At 39.8% G+C, this 27,543-nt stretch overlaps 3 protein-coding genes and 1 pseudogene across 3 annotated transcripts; 2 read left to right on the top strand and 2 right to left on the bottom strand.

Annotated features, from left to right (window-relative positions):
• The first annotated feature begins 991 nt into the window (after positions 1–991).
• LOC135606909 (O-fucosyltransferase 7-like) lies at positions 992–9,119 on the top strand. Its single transcript, XM_065098274.1, has 13 exons — positions 992–1,400; positions 1,743–1,841; positions 2,008–2,110; positions 2,217–2,284; positions 5,937–6,025; positions 6,333–6,513; positions 6,610–6,738; positions 6,823–6,956; positions 7,057–7,270; positions 8,048–8,232; positions 8,315–8,410; positions 8,496–8,626; positions 8,698–9,119. The coding sequence occupies exons 1-12, from the start codon at positions 1,248–1,250 to the stop codon at positions 8,617–8,619; spliced, it is 1,575 nt and encodes a 524-aa protein (XP_064954346.1). The 5' UTR covers positions 992–1,247; the 3' UTR covers positions 8,620–8,626; positions 8,698–9,119.
• Positions 9,120–12,291: 3,172 nt separating this feature from the next.
• LOC135606920 (transcription factor MYB93-like) lies at positions 12,292–14,178 on the top strand (annotated as a pseudogene).
• Positions 14,179–14,302: 124 nt separating this feature from the next.
• LOC135606915 (probable mitochondrial adenine nucleotide transporter BTL3) lies at positions 14,303–17,675 on the bottom strand. Its single transcript, XM_065098283.1, has 4 exons — positions 16,922–17,675; positions 15,183–15,486; positions 14,565–15,035; positions 14,303–14,471 (listed from the first exon to the last, which is right to left on the bottom strand). The coding sequence occupies exons 1-4, from the start codon at positions 17,398–17,400 to the stop codon at positions 14,403–14,405; spliced, it is 1,323 nt and encodes a 440-aa protein (XP_064954355.1). The 5' UTR covers positions 17,401–17,675; the 3' UTR covers positions 14,303–14,402.
• A 5,874-nt stretch (positions 17,676–23,549) lies between these two features.
• Positions 23,550–26,293, bottom strand: LOC135606925 (probable trehalose-phosphate phosphatase 6). The gene is made up of 11 exons (XM_065098294.1): positions 25,813–26,293; positions 25,585–25,725; positions 25,402–25,473; positions 25,215–25,313; positions 25,051–25,104; positions 24,688–24,789; positions 24,528–24,605; positions 24,337–24,406; positions 24,189–24,259; positions 23,982–24,074; positions 23,550–23,881 (listed from the first exon to the last, which is right to left on the bottom strand). Exons 1-11 carry the CDS (start codon positions 26,083–26,085, stop codon positions 23,816–23,818), a joined length of 1,119 nt encoding a protein of 372 aa, XP_064954366.1. The 5' UTR covers positions 26,086–26,293; the 3' UTR covers positions 23,550–23,815.
• Between the last annotated feature and the right edge of the window lie 1,250 nt (positions 26,294–27,543).

Consider the following 27,543-nt stretch of genomic DNA (forward strand, 5'->3'; position numbering starts at 1 on the left):
CCTTTGCTATCTGCAAGTCATAGATTCTTGACCAATGGGGTCAAACAAAATAAATGTGTCCATCTGTGATCTGCTACTGATGCATCAGAAAATATAAGCAAATTATATGGGTAGCTTTTTTGCTATGCATTCATATTCTGCATCCTCGGACCATACGTCTAAATGCAGCCAATCTAACATTCCCTGTAATAACCTGGTGATTAAGAACAAGAGCTAAATTGTTGAGCTGATTTCCATCCGAGATCAGGATGCTCATCCACTGGGTATTCTATCTATATTGATGGTTGGCCTGAAAAGTGTCCCCATCTCCTGCAGCAGCAGGCCACATTCATGAACTGGAGATCTCAGATAAACAAAGTATGAGATCTGCTGCTGCTTCATCTTGCTTGTAAGACAGGCAAGATCTTTCTCAGACAGATTACTCACCTAAACCGATAATTAATGCCTAGATGTTGTCCTTTACGCTGAGATCTACCTCGACATGCAGCCATCCTCATGCCTCATTAACCCTCCACATTGTTCCCATTGTCCCAACACCACACAGCCATAATAGATGATTGAGAAAGCCAAGGTGGAAGAGTTTTGACTTCCGGTGCTGCAAAGCCCTGATTTCAGTGATCAGGTTCCGAGGAGCATGAAAATTTTGTTTTTGATCCTTCAAGAAGCTTGCTTTAGTGACAAGCTTTGGTGTTATCAAGAAATTTATGCTGTAGTATATCCAATTTTTTATATGAATGTATATGATGGATGGGAGATAGCAATGCAGAAACTCACCGCAAATATAGCTACAGTAAGAATGATCAAACAGTGGAAGCAAAATAAGGTGGAAACAAAAGCAAGAGAAAAGGGAAGGCATAGAAATTGCACAGGTTTCTTGATGTTACGTCGATATAGTCATAAATGTTGGGTATTAAGATGCCATTTTTTTTTTACCGCGTTCGATGGCTGGTGCCGATTTGGGAGAACAGGGGAGGGGCTACTATGGGAATAGAAGCGGGGGGAGGGAGGGGCACAGTGGGAACGGCAGTGTGGCGGTGCTGGCACTGGAAGAAGGACAGTTGGAAAGCCTCTCTTCTCCTCTCTCTCTTTCTCTCTCTATCTCTCTCTCACGCACTCTATCCCATTCATCCACATTTCCTTCGTTCTTTCTCTGTTGGTTTCTTTGTTTTCTCCTCTGCCTTCTCCCTTTATAAAGTGGCACGCAGAGCAGGACCAGAGCGAGTGACAAGGAGGGGAAAACGGGCAGGATGCAGCGGCGCAGGTCGACGCCAGCCGGACTCTGGGCCCTGCGGTGGGCCCTGACCTGCGCCATCGGCGCCATCGCCGTCGGCGCGCTCGTGGCAGTCCACGTGTTCCTCCTGCCCTCCGCCGCCGTCCCCGACGCCTTCAAGCTCACCAAGGCATCTCCTCCTCCTCCTCTTCTGTTTCTTCTCTTCTCTTTCCCTTTCATTGCTTTTGTGTTTCTCCGCATTCAAGATGTCTTCTTTCCTACATGTCTGGCTTTCTTGATTCTTGGAAGGTGATCTAGGTCTAAAAAGTTGACATTTTCTTGATTCGTTTCTTGTAATCTTTGCTATCCCCATGCCCGTTATTATTTGGGCACGGATTTGCTTGTTCTTTAATCAATCTCCGATGGATATGATCCTCACGAGGAAAAAGATTTTGGGGCTTGGGTTTGCTGACCCTTCTTGTTGCCCACATCATGTGATACGATTTGAGTTTGGTGGTGTGTTTTCGTTCAGCAACGTGAGGTGGGATACCGGCGAAAGGCGAGCGAGCTCAGCTGGACGCAGGAGATCGCGCCACCCCAACTTGCCAAGCTTAAGATTTCCACTCAGAAGGTGATCCCGTACCACATTTTCCAGAATGTTGGTTTGCATCTGTTGTTAGCAGATTGTCGTGTTCTTGTAATATCTTTTTCTTGATATTTTGATGTATGACGGTGCTCTATGGCGAAGATAGTGTTGCCGTCTATTTTGTTGATCTCGTTTCCTCTATATCTGGCAGGTGGGCAGCATGAGGGAGGGAGATTCCGGTTTCGAGAAGCTGTGGAAGCCTCCTTCGAATCGTTATTTTGTGCCCTGTGTGGCTCCCAGCTCTTCTTATCTTCGTGAGAGAACACTACTCGTCGATTTCTTGGTCTCTTAGCTGCATATTTTCTTGCTGTCATCTTGTGATTTACCAATCTTCCATTTGTCAACGTGATATTTTTGCAGCTCCAACGCGGTCAAGGGGCTACTTGCTAGTTCATGCCAATGGGGGGCTAAACCAAATGCGGGCTGGGGTATGTAGTGGTTGATTTCTCTCAACTGGGTATTTTGTTGTTGGCTTTCATTGGGGACCTGATGCAAACCTGCCTATGTTTGACATAGCAGCAGAAGTGAACCCACCCAATCTTTAGAAAATGATGGCATGAAAAGAGATCTTGATGTCAGCCTGTTAGTTTGGCAAGTCCCATAGTCCCACATCAGGAAAATCAGACTTGTTGTCTCGTCTTGGAACTATAAATAAGGGCCTGAGCTTTGATGTTAGACACACCACAAGAAGTACGGCAGGCATCACAAGAAAACCTGCTTATGGTTTGAAGTCTTCTTGTTTAGGAAGCTGAAGGTGTTTTATGGCCTAGGATCATTTCCTAAGGCATTTGTAAGTGTCCCTCTTTTATAATAGTAATTTGCTCCTCTTTCTTCCGTGGATGTAGGTCAAAGTTATTTGACCGAACCACGTATATCTGGTGTTCTGGTGTTTTGTTTGTTCTTGTCGCTTTTATTATTTCCGCTTTATTGTCTTTGTTGTGTTGCCAAAATTACCCTTTGGTAAATATCCTGGGGCTAGCTCTAACAAACTGGTATCAGAGCCTGGTTCTGGGATCTTTTGGCAACAATGACAATAACAAAGATTGTTGTCGAGAAATTCGATAGAAATGTCAACTTCGGCATGTGGCAACTCAAGATGGAGGTCATTCTGGTTCAAGACGGAGTTGATTTGGCACTTTAGGGTGCTGAGAACATTCCAGATGGTATGTCAAAGGAAGATCTTGCGGGTATGGATAAGAAGGCCCGATCTAGCATCATTCTAAACCTCTCTGACGAGGTTTTACGGGAGGTAGCTACGGAGACTACGGCTAAGAGCATGTGGGACAAGCTTAAAGCCTTGTACATGAAGAGGACAGTGGAGAATCGTCTCTACTTGAAGCAGAGACTGTATATGCTTCGGATGGTTGAAGGTACATCTATACTCTCGCATCTTGATAAGTTTGATTCTTTGGTTATGGATTTGGAGAATATAGATGCAAAAATTGATGATGAGGATAAGGCTTTGTTGCTCTTGTGTTCTCTTCCCCAATCTTTTAAGCATTTCCGTGATACTTTGATTTATGGAAAAGAAACAGTTTCTTATCAAGAAATTAAATCTGCACTGTAATCTAAGGAGCAGATAGACAAGAATATCACTGGGGAAAGTAGAGGAAATCAGGTTGAGGGTCTGGTTGTCAGGGATAAAATGGATAAAAGAGAATTTGACAGTAGTAGATCTAAATCTAGATCTAAATCCAGACATAGAAATTTGGAATGCAGATATTGTCATAAAATGGGGCACATTAAATCTGATTGCTTTAAATTGAAAAATAAATTAAAGCAAAAGGAAAAATTTGTTGAGAAAACTATTGAATCCGCTGAAGCTAGTGTAGCATCTGATGAGAATTTTGGAAATATTTTCTTTGCTACTGATGACAGGACAAAGTCTAAAAATGAATGGATTTTAGATTCAGGTTGTTCTTATCACATGTGTCCCAATAGGGATTTATTTTCCACATATGAATCTTGTAATGGTGGAATTGTTTTGATGGGCAATAATGCCGCATGTGATGTTGTTGGTAGAGGAACAATCCGAATTAAAATGCATGATGGTATTGTGAGGACGCTCACTAATGTTAGACATGTTCCTGATTTGAAAAAGAATCTCATCTCTTTAGGCACCCTAGAGGCCCTTGGGTGTAAATACACATCTGAAGGTGGAGTTATGAAAGTTTCTAGAAATGCCTTTATTGTTATGAAAGCTTGTAGGTCTGGTAGCTTGTATATTCTGCAGGGAACTACTGTCACAGGTTCAGTTGCAGTTTCGTCATCATCATTGTCTGATTCTGACATCACCAAATTATGGCATATGCGTCATATGAGAAATATTCGACCACCACAAAGGTATGCAAATTTGGTTGCATATGCTTTGTCTGTTGCAGAAGAAACAAGTGAAGTTGGTGAGCCTACTTCCTATTCAGATGCAGTTTCTTGTGATAATTCCGCTAAGTGGTTGATTGCTGAAGGAAAAGTCCTTGTTCAGAAAATTCATACGAAGGACAATCCAGCTGATATGTTTACGAAGCCTCTTCCGGTTTACAAGTTCAAGCAGTGCTTGGACTTGGTTGGTGTTCATTGTTGGTGATTGCCCGTTGGGGCTTTTGTGAAGAAGGTGGAGCAAGTTTTGTTGGGACATGCCAAGGTGGAGATTTGTTAGTTTGGCAAGTCTCATAGTCCCACATCGGGAAAATCAGACTTGTTGTCTCGTCTTGGAACTATAAATAAGGGCCTGAGCTTTGATGTTAGACACACCACAAGAAGTACAGCAGGCATCACAAGAAAACCTGCTTATGGTTTGAAGTCTTCTTGTTTAGGAAGCTGAAGGTGTTTTATGGCCTAGGAACATTTCCTAAGGCATTTGTAAGTGTCCCTCTTTTATAATAGTAATTTGCTCCTCTTTCTTCCGTGGATGTAGGTCAAAGTCATTTGACCGAACCACGTATATCTGGTGTTCTGGTGTTTTGTTTGTTCTTGTCGCTTTTATTATTTCCGCTTTATTGTCTTTGTTGTGTTGCCAAAATTACCCTTTGGTAAATATCCTGGGGCTAGCTCTAACACAGCCTAATTGGTATCCTACATGCAGTTTTATGCCCCCTACCTAGTCCTTTTTGCTTGCCTCGTTCAAATCTCAATATCCAATTTATTAGATGTGGGATCACTAGTCATATATTCTTCATTTTTAAAGAACTAGCCATTACTAGAACTTTCAAAATAATTCAATTCAAATAACTGTCATGCCAATATTAACGAGATGCAACAGCTAGGCGATGCTATGCTAAATTGCTCCAAAAAACCAAGAACAGTAAGAAGAGGTGTCACTAAAGCTATCCTGTGACACAATCAAGTCATTATTCTAAGGGAAGGAATACCTTATGCCACTTCTATAAGAAAAGAGAGTCATGATTCTTAACTAGTGGGGATAAAGACTCAACTGAATCTGGTGGCACCACATCACTTAAATCTTCATGTCATTGTTTATGCTTCATGTCACATTACTTGAATTCTCGTATACATGCTCAACAGTGTGCTAGTAACTTAAGGTATGACCAATGACACAAATGGCCCGAGTTACTTATCCATCCTAACATATAACAGCCCTGGAACCATGTTAGTTTTTAAATCCAATTGATGATTAAAGAAAAAGGTCATAGCTACTGATATTTATTGGATTTAAAGCTGTTTAATGAAGAACTATTGTGAGAAAAGACTCATGTAATAGGTTACTAACTCCTGAATCTAGATTGAACTGCAGTCACAGACTACCCTTGTTTTTCCAGGCACTTAGCCCCAAGCAAATATGCTTCTTAGCATGAAGAGATCTTATAATTTCGTGATATGATGGACATCTAATTTAAATTCTGTTTGTTAATTCTTTTGAATGCATTCAGTGAGATTCTTTGCTGTGTATCCTTTTTCTTTTAATAATGTTGGCCATAGCATAACAGCTTACATGGCTTCGAAATGTAGCCTTGATAGAAAGCTTTTTGCCTCATCACATATAACTTATGACGTCTATCTTTTCTGTATTTATTCATTCATGACTGGTCGAAACCTCATAAGAACCATCATTTGGAATGGCAGATATGTGACATGGTAGCTGTTGCACGATTGATCAATGCTACACTTGTTATTCCTCAACTTGATAAGAGATCATTTTGGCAAGATTCTAGGTAAAAGTTGCTTTTTTTATTTTTTCCCTTTTATGCTTTGGCAGGACTAGACCTATGTAGGTGCTGTAGATAAAACTCACATTGTATACTCGCTAATATCCATTTCTCATGCATGTTGCCAAAGTTTGTGTAAGTTCTCATAATTAGATGCCACTGTCACGTGCCATGTTTGACGCTGGTCCATGTTCTTTGTGCCCAACAAAGTTATAGCTTCAATTTTCATAAATACTGCTATTTTTTTATGTTGTTCATGATGAATTTCCATGTGCTTAGATGTCGTCTGATACTTTTCGTGAATATATGTCAGCAATTTCTCCGATGTGTTTGATGAAGAACATTTTATCCGCACCTTGGCCAATGATGTTAAAATTGTAAAGAAACTTCCTAAAGAATTGATGACAACTGCAAAAGCAGTAATACATTTCCGAAGCTGGTCAGGACTGGACTACTACCAAGATGAGATATCACGCAAGTGGGATAATTACCAGGTATATTTGCTGGAACATGGAAGTTCATTTCTATCCTTCTATCAAGATTCAAAGTTGCGATGCTAATGTTTCTAATTGAAATGCTTTTGCCGGCAGGTTATCAAAGCTGCTAAGTCAGATTCACGTCTTGCAAATAATAACCTTCCTTCTGACATTCAGAAACTTCGTTGCCGTGCTTTTTACGAGGCTCTCAAATTTTCTCCACAGATTGAGGCTCTAGGAAAAGTACTAGCCTTTAATGCTCTGTTTTCTGCTTTTTGGTAACTGTCCTTATACAATCATCAATTTTTTATGCTTTTTATTCTGTAGTTGTTGGTGGAGAGAATGAGGTCTTATGGTCGTTATATCACTTTGCACTTACGTTATGAGAAGGACATGCTTGCTTTTAGTGGGTGTACGTATGGCTTGACACCTGCGGAATCCGATGAATTGGCAAGGATTAGGTATTGCTGTTGAGACTTGACAAAATAAAGTTCTGGATGTTGGGAGTAGAAGACAAACTCTTGTTGTATGGCATTAAAACGTTTCTTCCCTATTCTGCAGAGAAAATATTTCCTATTGGAAGGTCAAAGAAATAGATTCACAAGAACAAAGGGACAAAGGATATTGCCCATTGACCCCAAAGGAAGTTGGGATCTTTCTTTCTTCTCTAGGATATCCATCAAATACTCCAATATACATTGCAGCTGGAGCAATATATGGAGGGGACTCTCATTTGGCTGATCTACATTCTCGTTTTCCCATTTTATTGAGCAAGGTATTAAATGAATGACTGCAATGGACAATAGGCAGCATATTGTGGATGCTAGTTTTTATTTCTGATGAAATATGCTTTAGTTTAACTCTATTTTTGTGATATTTCACTGAGAATACATCTTTTTTTGTGATGTAAGCATGAAGAATAATATATAGTGTAGACACCCCCAACCACACATTCAAAACGTTATTTCATGAAAATCATTTGTTACTTGATTCCAAAGTTGCCATTGCAAATGAATGTAAGTTGTTTAGATTTTGAACAATACCTCCTAGATAAAGATTTTGATTATTTGCTTAATCTCCTTTTGGAAAGATTGTTTAGATTTCTTTAATATCAGTTATGAAGTTTATTGAGTATTTGACTGCATCAACCTTGTTCTACTTAGTTCTAGCTTCAGTACTAGACCTTTATCATCAACTTCGGCAGTAACATATTGTATCTTGTCAAAGTTCAAAGAAGGAAAAAAGTAGCCTGGATCTCCTTGTGACACCAATCACATCCGATAATTAGATGCCTACAACCATAAAATGATCTAAGAACCACAATAATGTACAGGAACAATCAGGAACCAGAAACATCACTCTTAATTGATAGATTGTTGTCTGATATGCTGCTGTCAGATTTTCTGTTTTCAGAAAGTGCTCCATTCATCTCCATTGCTTATCAGTATATGCTGGGTCATGATTCATGGCCTGATGCCCATCAATGTCTGAAACACATCCCTGTGACTTGATCTTGGCTTTATACAGTGTTAAATTGTGGACTTCATCGCAGGAGAAACTAGCATCAGCTGAAGAGCTTGGACCTTTCAAAGATTATGCATCTCAAATGGCAGCATTAGACTACATTGTATCAGTGGAAAGCGACGTCTTTATCCCTTCATACTCAGGGAATATGGCAAGGGCAGTTGAGGGTCATCGCCGTTTCCTTGGTCACCAGAAAACTATTAATCCTGACAGGTAATGTTGGTATTTCCCTCCTTACCGGTGAAAGGCTTTTGAGCTTATTGAACCTTTTTGTCTGCTACCTTTATGTATGTAGAAAAGCTCTTGTTCATCTGTTTGATATGATCAACCAAGGATCTCTTAAAGAAGGGAAGAAGCTGTCAAATATCATCACAGAGATTCATAGAAGACGGTAGGTGACAGTGTGAGCATAATACTTGCTTCTTTCCTTTTGTTTAATATTGCCATACTTTATCTTTCATTTTTCGATATGACAGGCGAGGTTCTGCCCGCAAAAGGAAAGGTCCTATTCCTGGCACGAAGGGCATAGAGAGGTTTCGGTCCGAAGAAGTATTTTACGAGAACCCTCTACCCGATTGTTTGTGTCAGCAGCAACCTTAACAATTGGGTAACTCACTTGTGCATACATAAATCAATATATGCTAGAATTCTGTATAAAAATGAAATGTCGGGATACAGCCGATGGCTTGGCAAATTCGACACGGTCCAGCTAAGCATCTCGCATGACCGATGAGGTGTTGGAATTCTGATAGGGCTGTGGATTTTGTACATGTTTAAGCCTATCAGCAAAGTGGAGATCAATCACAGGACCACTTTGTTGGGAGGAACTAAGGAAGTTGATCTCGTTTTGTATACCTGAAGAAATAGAACCTGGTGGCTTGGATGGATGGAGGCTGCGATTTGGCCAAAGCAACAACTGCAATTGCTCACACCATTGCTGCAACATTTACAACACAAATGTACCATTTGGAAAGGACAAAACACACAGCATTGGTTGTCTTCTTCCGTGTGAACTGCACTGTCATAGAGATTTCCAAAATGCACTTGTCATACAAATTGCTACTATTAAGCTGAATGGTCAAAGAATCTGATTGACTGACTATTGTGTGGCTGCATCTGTTGGCTGTTTGGTTGTGTACCTTTTCATGAACGTGGCTTATTAAACACCCTTTTGGTGCGATACAGAACTTTGTGTTTATTTTGATAATATCAATCGAGACAAGTCTTCTGAGAATATATATATATATATATATATATATATAATGTTATAAACAGAAAAAATGGAACATGATTCCAATGATGGTTTAACAAATTTTGACAAAAAATTATTTAGTTTAGATTTTATTTAAATAAATTTAACTAATTTAGAGATATATTGTATATATAATAAGTTATACATCTACTCAATGAGAAAAAAAAGAGGAGGTAATTAAAAAAAAAAGAAAGAAATAAGATTTGATCTTGATTAAAGATGATAAATTTTGATTGAAGAAACTTTAAAGATTATCTCTACAAGATTTCGAATGAAGTCTATCAATCTAAATTATCATGAAGAGGGGTAGATTATTTTTCAAATAAAGTCAAAAATATTATATTCTTTAAAGGATAGAATGTATTATATATTTAATTTGATACAATTATAATTTTACTTATTTGTATATTTTTTAATCTTTTTTTCTAATAGATTAGAACATTAGAACGAAAATTATCAAAAATGGATCAATGAATTGAGTTTTATTTTGATGGCGTGAAACCCCAATTATTATTTTGGTGAAATGATTATATCATCCACTTTAGAGACATAAAAATGTGAGATTACTTTCAAAGTAAAACCGAATATACCTTTATCCTAAGAGTTTACTTCTTTTTTTACTATTATTTTTAAGTTATTATATATTTTTTTCTTTCCTTCTATTATTCGTGATAAGCGAAGAAATAAATAAGTTTAAACATAATGGATACGTTAGTCATCATAATGACCCGTCAATCATATATTATCGACATATAATGATCTGATCTAAGATTTAGACTCAAATGATCACACATGGTCATAAGATTTAGTATTTGACCTCGTAAAGGGCTTAATCAAGCGACGTGGACTATACAAGTAATGAACATTACGTTATGCCCTCACTCAACACATGGCATGTCCCCTCTTAATGTCCGACGATCTCGGATATAACTACTCTTAGACTAGTTAGGAAAAGGACCATAAGCTATGCGATTGCGACATTCACCATTGAACTTTAGAAACTAACTTGATTAACGGAGTTGTTGTTGTTGTCAAGAACACCATTGAATCAGTCGACACAACGGAGAAATCATGAATAGTTGAATCAGTCTTGAAATGAGACTAATTGGATACGACTTATCGTCCCAACTCAAATAATAGAATCTGACTTAACAACCCTATTAAAAAAAATTATTTTACACAGTATATGAAACGTGCCTCTCATTAATTAGATAATGGACTAAGTGAGGTAATTAAGTCCATGATCACAAGCATTTAGGTACTTGGCCACGCCAGCCAATTAGACTTACCTCTACCGAATAGACATTAGTGAGATTTCCTCTTAATTTATAACTTGTAACATGGAGTTCAAACCATCTCATGCATATCTCGAGACAATATTATAATCCTTGCTGAAGGTCGACAAAGTTCTTCTTTGATTGTAATGAAGTAATCTTTCCTTCCAGGCTTGCATTGCAAAGAAGCAGAGAGATGGCTGGGGATAAGCAGTGACATTGAGAATTCGTGTAGCTTCCATCACCTCGAATTCGTGTGTGTATACACACACACTTGATAATGGATGATTAGATGATTCATGATAAACTTTGATGTTCTTCTGAATCTGTTAATCGAAGTTGCTGTTGTTGATGCTGACCATTATGAAAGCATTCCATAAAAGTATTCATAGACCAGATGGATGGATAACCACTCTGTTGACGAGAACTTGATGTAACTTACAGTGAGATTAAGATAGCATTAAATGTGATTAGACCTGCAAGTGTTGGATCCACAGCTTTTGAAAATTGCTTAGGAAATATTTATGAATCTGGTCATCGTAAACCAAAAGCGAGGAAGGAATTTTCAGCTCTTGCTACAGAGGAGCAGGTCACCTTAACGTGCCATTCTCATTGCAGTCTTGAAGATTCGATGATAATAGCATTAGATTGCCAACAGTACCCATAGAAGACATATTACTATGGGAACAACTAGATGCTGGGTTTGACATCTACTCAATGCATAAACTATCTTTTGGTCCTTGCAATTCAATTGTTCAGTGAATCATACCTCTATCTGTCACCACTTAAGAAAACATATTTGAAGGATCAGGAAATTAGATTTGAGACACCTGAAAGGAAGTCTTGAGTGGTACTTTACGTAGCTTAGACCTACACTAGTTGGATATATATATATATATATATATATATATATATATATATATATATATATATATGAGATTTGCTGAGGTGTAGCACATAGTTAAGTTGGTAATAGAGTGGGAGGATCACCAAGACTGGAGAAACCTCGGTCAGAGAAGATGCATGAGAATACATCAGCTGTGTTTGGTGGGCAATATTTCCTCCAACCCAAGCTAGTGTTTAGTTTCTGAAGCTTGTCAAGAAGAAAAGGGAGAAGAAGAATGTGATTGCATTGCACTTTGCCTTTCACGTAATGCAATATAGCCTTCTCCGGTGGACAGAAAACCTGAGCATGACGATGGCATTCAGGCCCCATCAACATGACCAAGCTGTCTGAATTCACGTAGGAATTTGAACATATTGGTGGCAGATAGCAGTCAGACAATTATTAGAATTTGTAGTTTTGTTCTGATGAATCCATCACAGTTAACTGCTCCTTTTGTCTGGACTAGGAAGCAGTTGCACCTGAGAGAGGACGTGATCGAAGGATGAGCTAATGTTCATTTTAATTCGGTGACAAGCATCTGTCAAGCCCTGTAGATGCCGTTGTTGCAATCTTGGTCATCTTTTGATGTCTGCCAGACCTCGCAGGTGGTGTTGAACATGCACTTGGTATCCGGCGAAGATTCTTTGCTTGCTGCACACATCTCTTTGATTAGGATGGACTGTTCAATCTTTTGCTGCTCGAAAGATCTTCCACTATAGATTTCTATTAATTCTACTTATTTCCATTTCCAAATAATCTGATCACAGAAGACGTCGAAACGTTTGCAGGGATACGAACGAAATGGTTTGGTCATTTCTCTTGTAAACAGAATAACATCTGCTTCACATTTCACAGTCATTTCTTTCTTTGTTTCGGTGACGAACATTTACAAGCTCACCGTAATTGGAGATCAGACACCGATACAATGCCAAAGGTTGAGTTCATATATTGTACACCACTATCTTTTAAGAGTATCCTATTTTCATATGTGGCTTGATTTGATTTGAACGTCAGACTCATACTATCTTAACCTTCATCTTACACATGAACATTTTCTTAATATTTAGTTGGACGATCACATTAGCCGCCTCCTGATTGTGGCAGTGATCATGTTCATCTTCTCAAGTCAGCACTCTCAAACCTACCCTGGCCTTCTCCTTTCAAGCAACAGCAGGATATGTCTCGTGTTCTGGTCTAACGGGTTTCGATGCTGCTTGTATCACTCCCTCCATTAATGGGTGTGTTGTCTTTATTATTGAGAGCTGATGCAATGATCGATGTCCTTAAGATTGTGATTGCAAGTTGATGAAACAATGGACTCTCACAACAGCAATTAGCCCTGTGCCCTTTTGACTCTTTTTCCCGTCAACGGAAGCGACCTCTGAACGTCGCATGCATGCATGAACTCAATTGCTGTGGCAATGGAGAGCTGCTATTTAGATTCAACCGATTGCTTGATGTTGATCCAGGCGAACAGGGTGTATAAATGGCCGACTTCAAGTGCAAGGAATAGTTGAGCATTGGAGCAAGGAAGAATGGGAAGATCTCCATGCTGCGGTGGGAATGATCTCAAGAAGGGTTCCTGGACCTCTGAGGAGGACCAAAAGCTCATCCAGTTCATCCAGAACCATGGCCATGGAAGCTGGAAAACCCTCCCCAAACTAGCTGGTCCTCTCTCTATATATTCTATCAACGTATGTATATATACTGAAGATAAATGCGTGCTTCTTGTGCAGGACTCAATAGATGTTGCAAGAGCTGCAGGCTTCGATGGACTAACTACTTACGACCAGATATCAAGAGAGGAAAGTTGTCCCCAGAAGAAGAGAACACCGTTCTTCATCTCCATTCCATCCATGGCAACAGGTACAACCTCAGCTCCACAACCCTGCCTTAGGTCGCCTGGATTCCAAACATCGAACGTAAGGCTCGCCTCTTTCTTCTTGTTTCCTTAGGTGGTCGACTATCGCCGCACACCTCCCGGGCCGCACTGACAATGACATAAAGAACTTTTGGAACTCCCTGAAGAAGAAGAAGAAGCCGATCTGTACGAGCACCGATCCGATGACCTACCGGACGAGCACAGAACTCTTTGCCTGCCTGCTACCACATTTAGCTCTCGCAAGTCACAAAGAAATCATGGAAAGATCATCGTGGGACGACTATGGAGGTCATCTACAGGCAGAGGCTATTAAGCTGGCTAAGCTACAGTTCCTGGACTACCTTCTCCAGTCTGCAACACCAGTAGTAACTAGCGGTAGCAGCAATAGCATCATCATCTCCGAAATGGAACCCATGGAATTGGCAAACACACCCATGCCCTGGCCCTCTTCTCTCCCTTCTCCTTGCCCTTCACCGCTGTTTGGCTCCCCCGCTCTCCACCAGAACTTGCTTGGAACGTCACGCAGTTTCGAGCACCCGCTGATCAATGACAGGAAGGGAGAAGACATGATGACATCCATGGTTTCTTCACCAACTCTCCCCCCTCTTCACGATGCCTCATGGAGCAATGAAGCTGTCTGTAGCACTTTTAGTCACGGTGTAGCTCCTTCAATTTGGCCAGATGATCCTCTCTACGACTGAGTTGAGTTGATCTCTTTGTCGCTTCCCTTTCCGTAGCAGCGGGTTCTTAGTGTGCGTCGTCCCATGCACTTGTACTGTAAACCACTTATGATAAGAGATCGAGGTTGGTGTTGGATTCGCACTTCACGGCAATATTTTGATTGCTAATTGATTCATAACAGTAGAAGTAAAGGAACAACGGACGGCATGTTGATTCAACACCTGTATATTTATTATAGGCAGCCACATTGCCCGGTTGGTAGGATCATTCGGCCCTGTTGTGGCACGTCATGGTTTAATCTGATCACATGATGGTGAGCAATTCGATTCCAGGGTTTATAGTTTATTTGAGCTCGGAAAAAATACAAAGAAAAAACAGAAGAAACAATTAATCACCCCTCCAATATGCTCATTCCACCTTCAGCACTATCTTCATAGACTCGTAGACGAAATAGCTAATGGAAGCAGATGGCAGTACCTGGGAAAGAAAAGACACCTCGATCATTACAGATCACCATAAAAATATGAAGCAATGATCACACACACACACACACATACTGGTGATAAGTACCTGTAACAAGCTAGGAATCATGCCGGCATACAGTGCCGGGGCACCACCTTTGTCAACTATGTTCATAAACGTGGCAAAGGCATTCAGTTTGTTTGCTTGAACCTGCATCTGTAGATGTCGCCTCACCACTTCAAACGGGTATGTGGCAGCCTCAGCACAAGCACCGGCAATGGCCCCGTAGAGCAAAGTCCTCACCGGTCCCAGCTCCAGTTGATCAAAGGCATTCACTTCCTCACCTTGTTGTCGTTTCATTAAAGCCAACCTGTTCCTCCCTTCCGGTGACCGCAGATAATCTGCCTTCAGTATATCGTACACGCCGTAGAAGACTGCACCTGAAGGTGCCATGCTTATGAGAGACGGCACAAGCCCCTTGTAAAGAGAAAAGAATCCTTCGGTTTCGATCATGTGACGGAAAACACGTATGACACCTCCCAAGGCTTCCCCTCCGGGAGCTACCATCTTCGTTCGTATCTGAAATTTTAAATTTTCAAGGCTTAAATATAAAAACACTGGCACATTCTGTATCTAAAACTCCGATGCAAGCACTCTAAATATATCAGCAAAAACATTAAAATTATCTTCAAACCAAGGAATAAGAAATAAACAATTTATACATACCGTGTCCATCGGTATGCAAAGAATTGTTGCAGTAACGCCAGCTGCAGCCCCCGCAAGAAACCTTTCAAAGTTTGTTGTTTCTTCATTTCCAGATAGTTTGAGAAGCTGCTTTCTATATGTATCATATGCATAGAAGTTAATCGCTTTAAAAGGAGCAGTACGAAGAATGTTGACAAAGTTCCCTTTCCAGAAGCCCTTCAACCCTTGTGTCGTTGCAATTTTGTGAATGACTGCAAATAGATTGCTCTGTTCACCACCAACTACATATTCCAACTTTAGCCTCTCAAGAGGAGCAACAAAGGTCCTGATACACCACAATATCAATACATGAGGAGTGCAAATAGATTGCTCTGTTCACCACAAACTACATATTCCAACTTTAGCCTCTCAAGAGGAGCAACAAAGGTCCTGATACACCACAATATCAATATATGAGGAGTGCAAATAGATTGCTCTGTTCACCACAAACTACATATTCCAACTTTAGCCTCTCAAGAGGAGCAACAAAGGTCCTGATACACCACAATATCAATATATGAGATGTCATAATGTCCCACTCTAACTAGTCCTCATAAGTTAACTACTGTTTCTGAAGGGCAGCTCAATAGGAGAGAGTAAAGTCATGAACAAGGTCCAAAAATTTGTATACGAGAAAAAGAAGATAAATGGTGATACGGTGGGATCTGAATCACAAAATTCTTATACTAAACAATGTTATATATAAGACAAGAATTTTAAGTTTCATCAAGTACAGGATCTGAAACTGACAAACCAAAAAATAACATTAGATATCATTTCAAAGTCAAAAAAATCTGATCAGACCAGTAAATAATATTGGCAGTATGCTTGGTATATAGTAGTAAAAGATAGAAGCATATTCAAAATCATGGTTTACAGCAAAAAAAGACTTAACAAATAATATACGAGCATGATAAAAGAAAGGGGTCGCAATCACTATAATTTCTCATTCTCATTTACTTTAAGCTCTTATCTACCAATTAGGATAAATCTCAATTCCAGAACTGGAAAGAATAAAATAAGACAAAATTTGTATGCGTTTTACTGCATGTATGAGAGATTACTTGTAGTTATTGAGTCCAAATTGGTGGAAGATATTTCAACTATTCAAATAAATCAAAGTGCAACAAGGAACCAAATAGATTTTGGTAGCAATCCAAAAGCCTCCACATTCCTAGAAGTACCTAAAGATCTGAAAAATCATAGAAAGGCCACCACATACTTGTCCATCAGGATAGAGACATTCTTGATAACAACAAATTAAAAAGTAACCTAAAGTAACCTAATTTGTTGAATGTATAATGGTATTGTGATTCTCAGAACCAAGCATGCTAGTGGTTCAATTTTTTAAGAATTTGTTACTATCCTTCAATCTTTCTGGTGTTTCGCAATGTAGTAATCCCTCCTCTAATTGGAACTTACCAATAAGGAAATAGAATTCTCAGAAACACACATTTTTTATTTTTTCACTAAGTCTTGACAAACAACACTATTATTACTCGAAGGAAAACAGTAGCCATCTCAACTCACTGATATATGCCAAATTATGTTCCTTCAGTAGGCCCTATAAAAAGCTGACAATTAGCAGCAGAAACGGATGAGAATAAAAATATATTGATGAAGAATAAAATAAAGTAGCTTGTTTGCGATATAGTTCTATTAAAAAGAGGAACTAATGATAATGAATCAAACATAAAACAAAGAAATGCGCTTCACAGTGCCTCGAAACCATAGCGGCGACAGCTCCAGCCCAGAGATGCTTGGTGGTGTTCATTGCACCGGCTCCCACCCCCTGCACTCTACCATTCATATTCTCGTTCTTAATCCTGTTCTTCTCATGCTCCTCCAAAACCACCATTACGCCATCATCCTTCCCTTCCCATGCCGCCTCCTCCGACCTCCTCACCTCCTTCCCAAGGAACCCCGCGGACTCCCGCACGAAACCCTCGCTTCCTTTCACCGACAAGCTCACCGACAGGAAACAGTCCCCGACAGCGCCTCCCCACCTGATCCCGCCCAAAGGAGCCGGCTTTCCGCAGGAACGGCACAATCTAACCGGCATCGTCACTGCGGAATCTGGGACACAGGGTTCAAGGAAGAGGCGACCTCCGTCGGCGAAGAGGGGTGGAACGCATCGCTCATCCGGGAGGCGGATGCGAGGAAGGATGGCGGCGTGGAAGCGGACCTCCGTGCCAGGCATCGCGACGAGAGGGAGAACAGATGGGAGAAGCTACAGAGTTCAGAATGTATTTCTAGGGAAAGGGTCAAGATTTGGAGAAGGTAGGAAGCGGGGAGACGTGGGAGTGTGTTGAGCAATGTAAGCGTTCGAGAAGAAGAGTCATGGAGAGGCGAATATGCTCGGGGCGAAATGGAGATGGTAGTGGCAAAAGAGGCCTTTTGGGTTCCGCTGGCGTTCGATCCCACTAGTTTTGAGGAACCTGACATTGCACACGTGGATTTTTCTTTTTTGTTTTTTTTATGGATCGGAAGTTGGACATCGTTAACTATGATGACCAAGGTGGGCCCCTTTTTTATTTTGATGTACGGCTTTCCGTATCCATCCTTTCTGAGTTTCAAATAACACATTCGACACTTTATATATATATATATATATATATATATATATATATATATTTGCAACTTAGTTGCCCCCATTTAATATTAATTAAAGACTCCTGCCGTTTATATCTATTTGCAACTTAGGTTGCCATGATGAACCATGGGCATAAGCTTTGGGAAGATGACAGCAGAAAATTGCATCAAGAAAACCCCCGAGTCATATTCCAGAATAAGATGATGAACTTTGAAGCCGTGAAGCCATACAAAATCGACATCTCAAGTCTATACTCTTCTAAAAAAAACTGGCAGTTGAATGATGGCAACGAGAGGGCATATGCCCGAATATGCATACATACCTGTCATTTAGAATAACTTCCTAGTGCATCTTGATCAACTAGAATACGAATTTTGAGCTGCTTTCCTTGGTTGCAAGTCATTGTAGCATATTTCCATTATTCTCTCATGCCTCTGTCAGGATCGAATCTGCTGCCTTTAACATATCAGAACAGAATGAGGCCATGCGATTCTTCTAGCACCAGAATAAGAAGATGTCTACTTGTGCAAGTACAAAAAGCACATTATGATTTATGGACGATAGCCAGTATAGGTAAGCATTTTCAAAGATAAACAAGTTTTGATGCAATATTTCGACTGATAAATTTGGTTTTTTGCAAATATTGTCCTGCTTCTTGAGTGCCTAAATTATCCTTCAACTCAACACACATCATATACTTCAACCCCTAAGACTAGGAGTCATTGGCATGAGCAATTTGATCAACAAAAATGGATGTTCATGTGGATAAGAAAATCGCATAGTCTACCTATCAGTTTATACCAAAGCGAATAAAGCATCCTATAAAGTTCAAAATGTCACAAGGTCTCATCACAACCAAGTCTGATTATATCACGTTGGCATTAAAATCAAATAAGGAATTATTCTACAGATGATCTATCGAATTCAATTAAAATAAAATATACATTCAACCTGAACCAAAATCATTCACTTTCCTTTCGCACAATGTTTCATACTAAATTACCAAATAAACTGATACATAGTAAATCTTCTAATAAACAATTTGGACTAATCTACATCTAGCACAAAAATTTATAACACATATTAAAAACAAAATAGGTATGGCTATCAATCGCAAGTATCACATTAAGCAACTGCAATATGGAATACTTCTCTAACCCAAGGATCATACAAGTATAATTAGAGTAATTGATTTTTATTTTTCGATGAAACAGGATTCAGAACAACCTAATTTTTTTTAAAAATAGAATATGTAAAAGCATAATACAAAGCAATAGAAAAAGAAATATGAAAGGTAGGTTTGGGAGAGCTGCTGTCTCATGTGAATAGTAAGAGTGTGTGATAAAACTATGTTCTTAGAAAAAATTTCCTAAAGATTCACCATCTTTTCAAAATTGTGAAAAAGAAGAACCATCAATTTTTATTCGAAGATTCTTCCTATCCTGGATCAAACAATCCAAGTCTATCCAAAAAAAATTTCTGTCCAGATTATAGTCATTTTTTGGCACAGAGTGACAAGAGGTTAAGGCATTCTCGAGAGAGGATGGTAATCATTAGTTTCCCCAAAAAACCATTATCTTCATTCATGCCACAACTGCAAAGGGACATGTAAAAAGGTGCTCATCAATTTCCTCACTGGAGGCACCAAAATGCATGCAGAGTTGACATTGATTTCAATATATAGAATAAAAGTTGGGTGTGTAGTCTTCCCTTCAAGGTTCTCCAACCAAATATCTTAACTTTTGTAGGTGCTTTTAATTTCATTACTTCAACAATCAATAGAGCATGGGATATGACAAATTCCTGACAATTTCCTTCAGCACCTGAAATGCATCTAACCCTACTAAAACAACCCATGAACATAACCAAGTGTAATGAATCTCATCTGGGCCAAATCCGTCTCTTATATTTCAGGAAGACTTCAAAGAACCAACTGAAAAGGCCCTTCTGAAATCCAATCACTACCTCTTGACCATCATTCTAAACAAACTCTCACCAACAGAGGCACTGGTTCAGCTGATCCCAGCAAAAACTTGAAATATGATAAACAGTAATCTTTGTCAAAAATAATTGTCATAAACATCATTTGCACATTCATTTATCTTTCATCAAACAAATGCTTAGGCTATAGCTTAATTGCAACGCTAAGAATTATGTTAATTTTCGAACACTAACATTTGGCTGATAGCTCCAGATCTAAAAACCATGTATGTCACTCCATTCAGCTACCCAATATCAGAAAAACTCAACCATATATCAGCACCTTTTAGACCTTCTCCAATTTTCCGAGGCCTACTGAATGGAGTGAAACCAGAACAAATGCCTTACATATCCAGAAACTGCTAAATGGAAGAAGCTTAAAGACCAAAAGTAAACTCTTCATCCTGGGCATCATGGCCATGATAACCACTACCAGCTCGGACGTGAGATAAGTTAGAATAAATTAAAACTTCTTAATTGACATTCTAGATCATAGAATCTAGTCAAGGTCCTGATCTGATTAAACAACATCCGTTATTACTGTTTGGTCAGAAATGTTTGCTAATTATCTTTTGACATGATCAAGGATGAAAGACTAAAATACAAAACCCTTCTTTTGGTGGCAGCTTGATATTAGTTTCTGGTAACATCATGTAACGAATTTAAAGAACACTAGAGAACTAGCAAATAAACTGTCAAATAACATCATCTTTGTTGTAGGATTGAACTCATTACAAATGCTGGACATTTCTAAGTCCATTTTTTGAGTATTTAGTATAAATGATTTAAAGGAGAGAAAGATCACACTAAACTAACAAACTGTTCTTAAGATTAGTCTTGCAATTCTTTAATCAAAACAGCAGTGTTTATACCCAAAAAAAATTCACTTGTGTGTACCTGGAAAATTTATAATCTGGTTCAATGAGAATAACCACAAGTCATTTCTGAATGAATCTTTCCAGTTGGTTGTGAATTTGAGAAACTTAGCAATTTTTTAATCGTGAAAAAGAAGTAAATATATTAAAAAATCAAGTAACACACTTCTACACTCTATGGTGGTTAGACAGACTATAGCCTTGTAGAAAAGACAACCAAATGAAAATAGAAAACTTATATCATAACCTCCAACAAAAGTTGCCATAAGCTAAACAAAATCGGTAAAGTACAAAGATCAGTAGATAATTTTCCTGAAGCATTTGTGATAAATGTATCACATGCATGGACATATATATGTTTCATGTTTCACATAGTCATAATTAATAAGCTTATTTGTAAAATATATAGGTTAATTTCATAAATAAATAAAAAAAGGCATACGTGTATGTATCACAAAGAAGTTCAATAGATACAATATGATAAGATCTTTCAGTCAAAACTTCATATAGCTTCCGCTATTCACAATCTATTTGCCGTTCTTCTCACTCTACGCGGTTCCAATCAACTGAAAACGCAGAGAATTTAACTAAGAGGAATTCCTACTTACCCTAGAATTGCCACTCGACCCTCATTACCAATGCCTCCTCCATTGGAAACAAAGACCCAGAAAAGGAGAACGAGCAACACCCTCAGATCAAGACGAAGGATTACCTCCACTCCTCCGAGAAAATCCATTCTCCTCCTCGGATACGCCGGAAACTTATCGATTTCTCCCTGGATGACTGGGGTTTTTCGAAGAGCCCATTAAATCGCAAAAAAACAAACAAGAGGGATCGCCGGTAGTTCTGGCTCCCTCGGCGGCGGCGGCGACGACCGGAGGGAGAAGCACTTCATGTTCCTTCCTAGCCATCTCCGGTGCTACCTTCGAAACTTATTCGTTCCCACGACTTAATGGACGACTTCCAACAGGATAGGCGGAGTTGGAGAGCATGAAGTAGCATGCTGGCTCGATGGTCGTAACTTAAGCGGGGTTGAATGCGTCGGTATCCTTCCTACGGAAGGGTCTTGTTTTCCCGCGTTCTTTTCGGTGCTTAATTTTGAATTATTGCATCGTGTCTTTGTAGCAATTTATTCTCAGGCTAAATGGGCCGTATTTGGCGGCCCAAACTTGCGATGAGGTTCGTCTCATTGGCAAGAGGCAGCCATGCTGGGCATGTCATATTAGTAGAGCATCGGAATGCGATGAATCTTACGACCCCCTCTCTGGCTTTGCAGGTGGAGGTTTTGTGATCAAGAACTGAGGAAAGGATCTTAGTAGAAGGCGGCTTCGCCTTTGAGGCTGCACTGATGTATGAATCAACTGATACACTTGTCTTTTCCAACCATTCCGTGGTCGCCACTGATATATGAATCAACCCCTTCTTCTTTCAAATCCAGTTTGGGGTAGAATAATCGAAGTTGGTTTTGCAGGCATGACATGCAGCTTGTCTGAACTCTTTAAGGATGAGCATCTTTTTCCCTTTTCTTTCTTCAACCTTGTTCTTACAGCTGGTCTGAGTGGGTTAATGATGGCGACCACCTGCTGCCATTGGAGCTTCTCTGCCTCCAATAATTTGAGCTCCCATGGCCTCTTTGTTCCAGCTGAGGCTTCAATCATGGGTTGAAAGCGGTGGGCGCCATCTTTCCACGCATGAGAAGCCTGGAAAAGAGTCAGGTGTCGCTCCATTAGAAGGCTTAGAGTGGATTCCACCTCCTCACTCAGTCAAGGGCTGGCTACTTTGCTAGTGGTCAAGTGTAGAACTTTCATGGCCTAACTAAAAGATACCCAGAGTTCCCGGTGCTGAAAGGAGGCTACTGCAGTATGTCAATGTGTCAGCTTCTTCTGTGATGGTTGTTGATTGGGATCAAAGGTGGCACTGGTTGGAGCAGTTTCTATTGACTGGATCAACAATGGCTGTTCTTGTCATGGAAAGGTCTTCTTTTTGCTTCATTGCCCAATGTTCTTCTTTCTTTCAGGAGCATGGTCTTCTCCAAGTATACAGTGTCCAATTGGTTGGAACCTCGGGTATGCATATCAGGATGTTGTAGTATGTTTTGGATCTTGAGAATTTGCAGTGAACTTTTGTGTATATCACATCTGTGTGTCAGTTGATGACAGATGTATGTAAATACATTGACAAAAACTTCATCCATATATCTGCTGTTCTCTATCTGAGCAACCTCTGCAAATGTAGATACAGAACATGTAAAAATCTTTTCATCTTTTTATGGAAAATTTGTCTTTTTTTTTTTGCTATGACAAAATAAGATCTGCAAAGGTCAAGCAAGATCTCCTTTATCATCACGTTGAATTCTAAAGGAAAGAGAACAAAATGTTGTCTCTTCTCCGCATTTACTTTGATTGCTAGCCCTGAGTTAAGTTGGTATGTTTGAGTTCTTTCAGCTGATGCATGCAAGACTGAAGTTTAGAGCAAAGCAAAAAGGATAACAAATGAATCTAAATCCCATCAGGTGGCTTCAAGTTTCAGAAGAAAAAGATTTGGTGATAATAACATTAGTCTCCATGGATCATCCATCATCAAGTGTAATTTGGCTACACCGCAAAAGATTGGATGCTTTCATTCTTGAAGTTACTTGTGATATCTTTTTGATGCCAATGATAAACCATCGATTCAGCCCTCATGCTCAGCAGCTGATTTCCATGTTTCTAGCAACTGTTTCTGCATATATTCTACATTCCATAAGAACATTTACATGATCAAAGATGAAATATGCTTCTCATCTGAAGCAGTATGATTGTGTTACTCAGAACATGGGAACATTTGGATTGCTCATCTTCATATGCCATCATCTCGACTTCACAAAAGAAATATTGCAGCTGCATTATTGTACACTAAAAATGAAATTGCATGAGAGAAAGCTCTGCAAAGTTAATTATTGCTATCTGCTCATTTTGTACACTAAAAATGGCTACATGATTCCACTTAAACAAGTCACAAGATGCGGCAAGAAATCCAGTTAATAATGGTTTCAAGCCCACAACCAGATTGGAGACATCATCAAAAAAAGAAAAAAGAAGAAACTGCTCTGAATTTTCTTTTCTTAATGATGGACCAAAATTATCCATGAGAATTGCTTTACATTGAACAACACTCTGAACACATTTTTACACCCTGCACTCCTCCATAGAGATTTGCTTCCACTCCACTATGCGTCGCAGAAACTTGAGAACCTATTTATCGAAAACATTCAGAACAATTATATTAGCCTATAGATCTGTCGTCAAAAGTAGAGCAAAAAAATGATAGCCTAAGTCAGAGTTTGCTACTCACCTCAGCTGGTTCTCTCAGAGAAAAAGAGGCATTTGTTTCCTTTGCAATCGTTGAAACAAGAATGCCAAAGCCTTGTCCTCTATCTTGCAAAACCTGAAAAGACAATACAAGACAATATATGTTTTACTCAATCCAAAATCAAATCTATGAATTGTTCACTATGATTGATATCCAATCTAACGAAGATTAAAAAAAACATCATAATACCTTGAAAGCATCTTCGTCGGTACGATCATCTCCTATGTACAATGGAAATACATCATTGTAGCCATCATATCCTGGGTAACAAAAGGTTGATGAGCAACGGTATGCTGAACTGATGGAAGAATGCAGTTTAATGGCCATTAGAGCTTACCAAGAGACTCCAAAAGAAACTCGAGGGCCTTCCCCTTGTCCCACTTGATGCTTGGGCGAATCTCCAACACCTAACATTTGAGCAGCAATCAAACCAAGTCATGTTTACAGTAACAGAGTTTCCAAACATGAATTATGGCAAAATACTTGGTAGAAGAGACAAAGAAAGAACTGGTGAACTTGGGATTCTACCTTCCTTCCATGAGTGAGTCTGAGTTTAGGGTAATCTGTGATCGTTGACCTGACCTTTTCAGCTAGTAAACACCATTTCTGCAACCAAACCAAGATCAAATGACTTACTGTGAGACACAGGAATTTGCATGTGTCTCTTCCTATACTGTCATATGTTTACCTTTTCATCAACACACCGAAAGTGAACAGATAGGCAGAACTTGTTGTTCTCCACCCTACAGCCAGGGATGCACTTTGTTGTCTCTACCAAACGCTTGTAAACCTTCAAGAAGGCAATGTACAGATAAGTACTATTTGGTGAGTGCAGCTTTCAGTCCAATGACTATGGAATTCTTCCAAGTTCAACATGGAAACAATGAATCAAACAGATCATATATAGTGCCTGCAACTTTTTGGACGCAGTAAAATAATCAAGTGCTTTGATGTAGAGTTTCATTTAGAACAGCAAACCAAATAGTTTCGTGTGTCCTTGCAGATACTCTAAGAAGCGGTGCAGAATCAACTTTTGGAGATTGGAACTCACCTCATCTATCATGGGAAGGAAGTCCCTGGCTGGTTGAAATAAAACATTCTCTGCCTGCACCAACAAAGATGACATCGGGGCTAAGAGACTAGCCTCCTATAGTATCGTTGAGAGAGATGTAGCTACTGGTTGTTGAGCTTGCCATGAAAGAGAGGGAGACCCACCTTAGCTTTTAGGTGCTGAGGCCCATCGTTGGGACCTTTGATGTCCATGCCATGGCTCCCGGCATAGTACAATTCTGACAGTTCTACGAAGCTAGTGACCTGATCATTGACAAAGCAATTGTTATCGACAGAAAGGAATAGAAGAGCTTGATCTCATTCTTACGGTTGAGTAGAAGCAGAAATGTACCTTCTCTGTGCACCTCCCACTCACGATAGCTGTTGGAAACTGTCTTGCCACCTCTCTTACTGCTTCCCTCATCTGCTTCAGAAGGAGGAGTTCCTTAGTGCCTCCGTTCCACAGAAGAAACAGTGGAACAAGGGACAACACAGAGAGCAACGGAAGCAGAGCCAGGGGATCCGAAGAACTCACCTCGTCGGACATGAAGGCACGGTCGGGGTCGTCGACGATGGGCGACAGAGTCCCATCGTAGTCTAAGAACATGACGATCTGCTTCCCCTTGGACGCGGCCGCGAGAACCTCGAAGTCGTCCAGCGCCGACGGATGCAGTTTCTGCGTGCGAGTTCCCGCAAACCAGCACCGTCGTCAGTAAGCATCAATGGCTACGCCGGACCAAGATCAAGCAGCAACCACACTCACCATCCATCCGTCGTAGTCTTGCTCGTCATGGGAAGCAAACGAGGAGACTGCGCGCGCCGCCGCCGACTTGACGTGGGTGGGAGACGAGGCCTTCATCGATTCGATCCAAGAACCGGTCTTCCCACCGCCGCCGCCGCCGCTGCTGAGATCGGGCCGGCTCAGAAACTTCTTGTACCTGGCATGATTAGCTCCGCCGCTGACAGGACGAGTTGGCGCTGCAGCGGCCACCGCGACGGCTGGCTCCTCCTGCATGACCACATTCTGCTTCGTCATCTCGTCTTGCGCCGCTCTGCTTCTCCCCTGTATGTGAGTTGGGAGTTGTTGTTGTTGAAGTGACGAGAAGAATGGAGATCTGAGAAGATGAGAGTTTGGAGAATGGAAATCTGAGAAGATGAAGGTCAAGATCCTTCGCTCTTCTTCTTGGCGGAGGGAGAAGAGTAGCAGGGAGAAGATGAGAGCTGGGAGCAGGTGTTCTATGGAGATTGGCGGAAGGGGGGGGGAAGCGACGCGAGGTTTATATAAGGCTCGAGACCGGAAACGGACAAAGAACGCGCAAAACGGCCTTTGGGGTGGGGGTGTGGGGCCCGAAGGGAGGAAGCCGTGGCCGAGCAGGCTGCTGGCTCCAGGTGGCGCGCGACAGCACGAGGAGGACGATGCGAGGCCCGAATCTTGATGACCAGCACGGGCCCGCCGCGTCACCTCCCGCGGCTCTCAGCAGCTTCCGTTTTGGTTTAAGAATCCATTGGATTTTGTTTTGGCAGTATTCTTTTCTTTCCTCGAAAAAGAAAAATAAAAAAAAATCCACTTGTCATTTTCTTTTTTGTGTGCGGACAAATATATGTATAGTTATTAAAATCGGATGATTAAATTTGGTCGTCAATACAACTTGATGAAATCGACTCGAATCGTCACCTTAAAAAAAAAAAAAAAAAAGGTAAGTTCTTCCAAAAAGGATGCGAATAGAAATCTAAAAAATACATATATATATCATATTTTGCTTAGTTCATTCCTATAAATGGTTGCACCTTCCATATATTTATTTTGCAAGGCTCATATGATGGTTAAGTCAGTACTCATTTGTTGTTTGTTAATGATGTCAAAAGTCCATAAGAAATTTATTATTCGTTTAGTATAATCAAAATGATGATGATATACCTCATAAGATTATTTCATGTAGCATTAGTTTTTATAATTATCGATTTGATGAGAATATATATTTTTTTAGGTGTCATATTTTTGAACTATATTTAATAAGTTCTTTATCATTTTCTAAAGTTAATATGGTATGTCATAATATAGGGATTGACTAGACTCCATGTATCACCCTCCATTAAACTTTGAGACATTGATTTGTCCCGAACATAACATCTAAAAAATATCGATGAATCAATCTTTTATTTCATATAGAACATCGACCCTAAAATAGAGTATTTCATATAGACATTATGGATGCTAGGAATGTTTTATTTAATATCACATATGGAAGAAGAAAAACAATGCAAGTGAAGTTATACTAAAAATATTTTCTTTACATACCGTTAGTTGAAGCATGTCAAATAATATCTTTTATTATCTCTAGATATTGATATGACATGCCCAATAAATACTATCTAAACCCAAGTTTTGAATCCTAATTAATTAAAAACAATTATCATATTAAAACCAATTAGTGATCTGATCAATATTTAAGTCATTGCGGTTGACAATCGGGATAATTATTAGTATTATACC

This window comes from Musa acuminata, chromosome BXJ1-2 (genome assembly GCF_036884655.1).
Source record: "Musa acuminata AAA Group cultivar baxijiao chromosome BXJ1-2, Cavendish_Baxijiao_AAA, whole genome shotgun sequence".
NCBI classification, from domain to species: Eukaryota; Viridiplantae; Streptophyta; class Magnoliopsida; order Zingiberales; family Musaceae; genus Musa; species Musa acuminata.

What these genes read in the sequence shown, in the direction of transcription:
- LOC135606915 (XM_065098283.1), bottom strand. Translation starts at nt 17,400, where the DNA reads ATGCCTGGCACGGAGGTCCGCTTCCACGCCGCCATCCTTCCTCGCATC. An exon ending in GTCGCCGCTATGGTTTCGAG is followed by an intron (nt 15,487 to 16,921) that starts GCACTGTGAAGC and finishes GTGGTGTATCAG; the next exon opens with GACCTTTGTTGCTCCTCTTG. An exon ending in TTTGCATACCGATGGACACG is followed by an intron (nt 15,036 to 15,182) that starts GTATGTATAAAT and finishes TTAAAATTTCAG; the next exon opens with ATACGAACGAAGATGGTAGC.
- LOC135606925 (XM_065098294.1), bottom strand. Translation starts at nt 26,085, where the DNA reads ATGACGAAGCAGAATGTGGTCATGCAGGAGGAGCCAGCCGTCGCGGTG. An exon ending in AAGACTACGACGGATGGATG is followed by an intron (nt 25,726 to 25,812) that starts GTGAGTGTGGTT and finishes ACTCGCACGCAG; the next exon opens with AAACTGCATCCGTCGGCGCT. An exon ending in GACTCACTCATGGAAGGAAG is followed by an intron (nt 24,407 to 24,527) that starts GTAGAATCCCAA and finishes CTCAAATGTTAG; the next exon opens with GTGTTGGAGATTCGCCCAAG.
- LOC135606909 (XM_065098274.1), top strand. Translation starts at nt 1,248, where the DNA reads ATGCAGCGGCGCAGGTCGACGCCAGCCGGACTCTGGGCCCTGCGGTGG. An exon ending in TTAAGATTTCCACTCAGAAG is followed by an intron (nt 1,842 to 2,007) that starts GTGATCCCGTAC and finishes TATATCTGGCAG; the next exon opens with GTGGGCAGCATGAGGGAGGG. An exon ending in AGATTGAGGCTCTAGGAAAA is followed by an intron (nt 6,739 to 6,822) that starts GTACTAGCCTTT and finishes TTTATTCTGTAG; the next exon opens with TTGTTGGTGGAGAGAATGAG.